The following is a 6,788-nucleotide window of genomic DNA, read 5'->3' as shown; positions in this document are numbered from 1 at the left end:
CCCGTAGCGTCGGCCGCACCTGGCGCAGGCGGGGGTACTCGGCTGCCGCCGCCCCCGCGGTCCCCGCCGCCGCTGTCCCCGCCGCGGTCCGTACGCGCGGGCGCCAGTGCAGCCAGGAGCGCGTGCGCCAGGCGGAAAGGCGCGAAGGCCCGGTGCGCCCAGCCGTGCTCCTCGATGACGGCGTAGCACGAGGCCAGCACCCGGTTGATGAGGATGGTGCCCTGGGCCGTGAGCGGCGCGTAGGCGCCCGCGGCCTCCTCGCGTAGGGTCACGCTGTGTACAGCGGCGGGCAGGAGCCGGCGGTCCCCGTTGCGCTCGGCCACCACATACACGCGCTGGCCCGGGCGCACGCGGCTGGCGAACAGCGCCCGATGCCCCAGTGCGCCCTCGGAAGGCGGCCCAGCGCCTGAGAACGCCTCGGGCTCCGCGGCGGCAGAGTCGTTGTGCGGCGCCACGAAGAGCAGGTGCGCGGCGGTGAGCAGCAGGCGCTCGCGCGGCTCCCGCGTCTCGATCACGTAGAAGACCTTCTTGGCGCCGTCGTCGCGGTCCAGGAAAGTGAGGAAGTCGCTGTAGAGTAGCCGGCCCTGGTCGTCCGCCGCCAGCACGCGGTCCCCGGGGCGCAGGTCCTTTACCAGCTTGGTGCCGCCCTGCTCCAGGTGCACAGTGGCCGAGCCCGGGAAGCAGCCGCCCGATTTGGCCGCCACCGAGTTCTCTGCGGGTGAGGAGAAGGGAGAGAAGAGAGTACAGGGCATTGAGTTCCGAGAGGGAGGCGCGTCTTGGGGAGGAGGGCGCACGCTTGGTGCCCGCGCGCCTAGGCTAGGGATGCGCTCAGCGCTGGGCAGGGCGATTGATTCCAGGTGGGTCCCGCACAGACCTCCCTCCCCCAACCCTACCGCCCCAGGGACAGGATTCCGACGCAGGCACATTCCTTAACGACTCTCTAAGTCTGGGCTGGCGGTGACAGAGGTTGGCTGGCGTTTCCTGCAGAGGCCGGTGACACTCCTTCCTTCCGCCTTCCTCCAACCCCACCCCCAGCTCCGCACACACCCCGCCTCGCCGCGAATCCATCCAGAGGGTGTTTGCTCTGCACTTGGATTCCTCTGGAAGCCTCCTTGAGCTCCCGCGGGCGCCGGGCACACCCTCCTTCCCTCCCGCCCCGGCGCGGGGCGCGGCGCCTGCTCGCGCGCTCAGCACCCGGGCTGCGCGGCGGAAACCCCTGGCCCGCCGGCCCGCCAGGCCGCAGCACCCTGCGGCGTCTCGGCGTAGGCCTGCGGAGGGGCGGGGGCGGGGAGTGAAAAATAGCTGCAGTAGTTGTAGCAACTGGACAAACATTCCAGAGATTGGCCGAGGTGTGAAAATCCGAGGCTTGTGTGGATTTTCTAATTAAAATCCAATAAAGGGCCCAGCATTGTCATTGTGATTTCTGGGATAAACAGGAGACACTCTTGGAAGCGGACACTTCCATTTTCTCCCCTCCCTTTTCTCAGCTCACTCTCTCCCCAGCTCGCGGGCCTCCCCCTCCCTATTTGCTCAGGTGCAAACCCCCCCGTGTGCAATTCACAAGCACTATTTGCACAGCCAGGCCTCTCTTCCAAGCACTCAAGATGTGTATTTGAATTTTAAATGGCGGGGCCTGTTCGGAGCGCTGGAAGCTCCGAGTCTCAAGGCCCCTTGGCTACCCGCTTTCTCGAGCCCTCTGTCGCTCTCTGAGGCTCACTGTCCCGAGGACAATAATTGAAGTTGGGGCGGAGCGCAGGGGGCCGGGGAGGAGGGCGGGGAGGGCCGTCTTCTTTGCATTCCAATCTCTGGGATCATGCTTTTTGCAAATAGAGATTGCCAGAAAGAATCTTCCTGCTGGAATTACAGGGGGCTTTTAATCTTCTCATCGGTTTCTCCGACATGAAGTGCGGGGCTGGCCGTTGGAGGCCCTCCGTAGCCCCCCGGAATGCGACCCCAGGCGCTGGCTAGCCGGAGTCGTCGAGTCGCACGGCCCGGCTTGACACACTGCGCCCCGCGCCCCCGCCCGTGTGCGCAGAATGCCAATGAGCGGCTCCCGCGCCGCGGCTGTGCTCTCCCGGCGCGATCCGGCGGATGGATTAGCGCTGCTCACTTGGGAGAAGGCCTCTGGAGACCCCGCTAGGGGGACCCCGAGGGCAGGGAGCCGGGGAGGAGGTTTTGCGCAGGGAGCGCCCTGGGTCCAGGGGCCGCCGCCGAGGCCGCGAGGTGGGGGTGCCGCCTGCTGCCTCCCTGCGGCCCGGAGCTCTCTGGGCCGCACACCCGCCCCTGCCGCCCCCGCTCCACGCCTTTGCTTTCTGTGGGGACTAGAAGCCACGCTTGCCTTTACCTACAAGTGTGCCTTGACACCTTTAAAGTGTTTCCTACTAACATATTGCCATTAACTTGGAATTTAGGAGACAAGCAGGGAAACCTGGAAGGGGGGTGAGGAAGGCAGAGTTTCCCCGAAATTCACCGTGAACGGCTTTGCTAAACGTGCCAATTTATGCGGGCGGAGGAGAGCGTTGTGCACACAGCCCCAGGCCTGAGGTTCGCGTGCGCGCGATGGCGCCTCCTCTACGGCTGTTCCTCGCCAGCAACAGCGTGTGGCGTTGCAGGCCCAGAGAAGGCAGCCTCACGCCGACTCGGGCCGGCTTTCCGGGATTTGCCCGCCGCCCAGGGCGTCCCAGCCCGGCTCCCAATAGGAACGCAGGCTTCCGGCGCGCGGCCTCCAGATGCTGGAGGTGGTTACCCCTGGGTTTACTGCCGCCCACCAGGCCTCTCCCCAAAGGCTCAGCGAGTGAGCGAAGGCAGCTTAGGATCCACGGGCGCCCGGCGGGGAGGAGCCAGCACGCGGGCTCCGGGGCAGGACAGACGCCCCTGCGCTTGGGACAGCCGGTGGGGGCAGTTGGTTCTTGAGCCCTAAACGAGAGGAAGGAGCTCGCCCAGACCTGGCTAACCGCGCAGGGCTGCCTTCCCTCGCCTGGAAGGGCCTAGCGCCCCTCCCCCAGTCACGCTTTCTCACCCCCTGCAGTGGGGGCTCCAGAAGCGGGCAGGAAGTCACAGGACCCCACCTCGGGTCATGGAGAGCTTTGGGCTCTGTGGCCTCAAAGGTCGGGGTGAGTTCGAGGGGCCGGCACCTCACAGGGCAGGTTCCCACCGCGGAAACGCAGTCATCGCCCAGTGCCCCTGCTCCTGGCCCTCAGCCTCCCCCCACGTTTCTTTTTCCCTTGAATTAAGCCGGGGGTCTGCCAGTGGCCTTCCGTAGGGGCGGATCCGGGGTTCAGGGCCAGCTTACCTGCTTTCACCGAGCAGTGGATGTGCGCCTTGGACTCGTAGTACACCCAGTCGAAGCCGGCCTCCACCGCCAGGCGGGCCAGCATGCCGTACTTGCTGCGGTCGCGGTCGGACGTGGTGATGTCCACTGCGCGGCCCTCGTAGTGCAGAGACTCCTCTGAGTGGTGGCCATCCTCGTCCCAGCCCTCGGTCACCCGCAGTTTCACTCCTGGCCACTGGTTCATCACCGAAATGGCCAAAGCGTTCAACTTGTCCTTACACCTCTGCGAAGACAAGGGGACCCCCACCGACGGACACGTTAGCCTGGGCGGCCGCCACCCCTCCCGGCCCCTCCGTCAGCCTGCCCTGCCCAGTCTCAAGGCGCGAGGGCCATGCGGAGAGGTGGGGAGACGGGGGTTGGAACGGCCCAAACACACGGAAGAGCTGAGCCCCGGGCTGGGGAAGAGGGGCAGCATTTGCGGAGGAGCATGGAGGAGCACGTCCTCTCAGAGTAGAGCTGAGGGCCTTTCTCCAGGTCCTGAAACAGCCGATGCTCCTAGCGGGGCCTAAGAAGCAAATAAAGTTTCTCTGAAACAAGTGACCTGCATGTTTCAGACATCAACTCCGGGACCCTCCAGGGGCACCCTCTGGACTACCCGCCCCGCCCCCACGTTGCCCTCCACTTCCAGCCCCCCTTCTGCGGCCCCTTTCTCCACCTGCGAAGGCTCCACCTTCTCTCCGAGTAGAATCCCTCACAGCAGGCCTGACAGATACCTGGGTGCAAGTTCCCAGAAATAAAGAAAAATGCACTGCGCGTTTCTTCGAGAATTGAAGGCCTTGCATTTATTTGTCTCAGGCCCTAACCCTATCCGAGGCAGAGGGGAGGTCAGAAGCCGCTGGCGGGGCTGCAGGGTGGTCGGGAGCCTAGGTGGAAGGCGGCTAGGTGAGTTACCACTTGCAGCACTGGCTGGGACCGGGACAGACATTCTTTATCTGGACAGCCACATTCTTTTTGCCCGTGGAACTCTTTTCTGCCTGGCTTTTCTGTGGTCTGATTGTGTTTCTTGTTTTCTTTAACCTGTTCCCTTCCTCCCCTCTTGTTTTCTTGGCCCCAGCATAGAATGGTGTCCAGCAAGTTTGAAGAGCAAACTGAAGAGGTGGAGGGAGGGGGAGGGGTTTGAGAGGAGGGGGAGGGGAGCCAGGAAGGCCTGAGGTCTCCGAGTCCTCCGCCTGGGGAGTCTCCCAGGAAGTTGCCTGGTAGGAATCAGGAAGCACTGACTAGGCAGATGCAGACGGGGTTACCTGACGCTCAGATTGTGGGGGTTCCCTTGGGTCACTTTCAGATAAGGATGCGACAGAAAGCAGTTGAATCCACTGTGTGTGTTTGTGGGGGCACTGACTTGCTTCCTGGATGTTTATCCTGCTGCTGCTGGTGGGACACGGGATTTAAAGAGGGGGAACTGGCACAGATGACGATGGTGGCATCCCCCAAGAAGCTGCGCCAAGTGGAGGCCGAGAGGCAATTTCAAGGTGACTGCTGCAGAGGGCGGGGCTGACCTCTAACCTCCTCCAGTCTGGAAGGATGCTCTGCTTGGAGTCTGGCTGTCGCGATGGAAGGACAGCTTCTGTCCAGGGCCCTAACTGTAGCGTGGGTGGGGGGACTCTTTCGAGAGGGTGGGGCGAGGACGCTGGCCCCACTGCTGCCGCGCTTTAAGGGGACGTGACAAATTGCGCAACAGGAAAAGTCCTGTGTATCTGGCAGCAATAAAAACCAGTAATATGGTTGTAGAGTTAAACATACAACAACTGGGGGTGGGGTAGGGCTGGGGCCGCCCTGGTAACAGGTCAGTGCCTGCAGGTTTCTGGGCCTGCCAGCAGTTAAAGAAAAAAAAGTCGGAAGGGCAGAATTTGAGCGAGGTCATCTTGAGGATTGAACGCGTTTTACATGAAAATCAATCAGTAAACCAGGGTCAGTTTAGAGCTGTGATGTGAGGCCCGTCGCGCGCAGGCGCACACCACCAACACGCACACGGACCCCCCATGCAAGCCCCCCACCCCACCGCAGCTCCCTCCCCTGGGGCTGCGCCGATGAAGCTTTAAACAGCTTCCCAGGAGGGCAGCCAGGGAAAGGGCGGCAGGGTGAGGAGGACCCGGCCCCCAGCTCTGGGAACTGCGCCACTTGGGCAGGCATGGAGGACCCTGGGCAGGGAGACCGGGGCCTAGCCGGGCCGCGACGGGAGGTGGCTGCGCAGGTGAGGGGCGGAGGCCGAGGGTTGCGGGAGTTGGCGCCCCCGCCCCTCGAGCCCTCCCCCGGCCGGGCTCCGTGCGGCCTCGGCTGGCGGCCTCTCCTCCACCCGCGCTGGGCGGGATTGTCGCAGGCAAAGCCGGGAAGCCCAGGCCGGTTATTAATTCATTGGGTCGTGTGCCGCGAATCAAGCCCGACTCTGTGCAGCCACCGTGAAGCCCAGCAGGGCCGCCGGGGCCGGGCTTTGTGTCGGCTGAGGCCAAGTTGTTCCCCACGCCTGAGCTCCTGCCCACCTCCCTGATCTGCGAGCCGCGCCGACTGTCACGGCCAGCAGCCGGTGGGCTTCCCCCAGCGCGGGGGTGGGGGCGTCCCAACTTCAAAACAGCCCCAGCCCCCAAAACGCACCTCTCTCCACTGTCCTTTCCCCACGCTTGGTGGAACAGCCCCTCCCCAAACCCACACCTGAGCGTCTTTCCTGGTGGCCCCAGAGCGCACAGGAGATCTATTTAGTGTGGCGGCTCGGGACCCTACTCCAGGCTTCAGATCCGGCCCTCGGGCCTCCTGCCCCCTAGGACCCCCTGGCCGCCAGCACCCTCTCCTGGCACCCTAGGCCAGCGCGGGGAGAGCGTGTCTGTCTGCGCTTTCCTCTCCCGGGTTAATATTAACCGGCAGCTCCTGCGTTCCAGAACTGCTCTGAAAGTTCCACTGGGGACGATCTCGCCATGGTTGAGGGACTTGGGCGGCAGTCACATTAGAGAGCCAGAGACAGGGAGGGAGACAGAAGAGGAGGGCCACGCAGCTGGGGCAGAGCCTTGGTGGTTATTTAAAATGAGGGCGTCCGAGCAGGCTCCCCAAACCTCCCGCGGGCCTGGGGCTCCCCTGCCTCCTCCTTCACCCCGCCCCTGCCCTCAGCACCCGAGCCTCCGCCTTCCCCATCCCTTCCTCCCCCACCCTTAACTCCTGGAATCGGGAGAAGGAAGGTAGGGGAGGGATCAACTGGGGGTACCTCACAGACTGCCAGCCCCTACCCCTCGGTTTTAGGGGACCTTTGTGGGGTCTGCCTGATAATCCCGGCCTGGCTTTCCCCACCCAACCCCACTTGGGCCGTCCTTCCCCTCCTTTTGTGTTGGGAACGGGAATGGCCACTGCCCAAGGAAAAAAGTATTTGTTTTCGTTTCGTTCGTCTGAGGGAAGTTGACAGAAGGTCAGAAGTTCAAATGCTGCCTGTGCGCGCGGCGGCGAGAGTGGCCGGGCGCGGGGCCGCTGGGCCCTG

The 6,788-nt window shown here is 63.8% G+C and overlaps 1 protein-coding gene across 1 annotated transcript in view; it reads right to left on the bottom strand.

The window, feature by feature from the left end:
- The window catches only part of SHH (sonic hedgehog signaling molecule), an 18,190-nt gene that overhangs the window by 5,753 nt on the left and 5,649 nt on the right, over positions 1-6,788 (bottom strand). Inside the window, exons 2-3 of the mRNA XM_017860555.1 lie at positions 3,293-3,554; positions 6-712 (exon numbers count right to left, since the gene is read on the bottom strand). Of these exons, the coding sequence (XP_017716044.1) occupies positions 6-712; positions 3,293-3,554 (969 nt within the window). The remainder of the gene's footprint in view (positions 1-5; positions 713-3,292; positions 3,555-6,788) is intronic.

Source organism: Rhinopithecus bieti, unplaced genomic scaffold (genome assembly GCF_001698545.2).
Source record: "Rhinopithecus bieti isolate Rb0 unplaced genomic scaffold, ASM169854v2 scaffold_50877, whole genome shotgun sequence".
NCBI lineage: Eukaryota > Metazoa > Chordata > Mammalia > Primates > Cercopithecidae > Rhinopithecus > Rhinopithecus bieti.
Note: the sequence above shows the minus strand (reverse complement) of the source record. Positions and strands in the feature narration are given on the sequence as shown.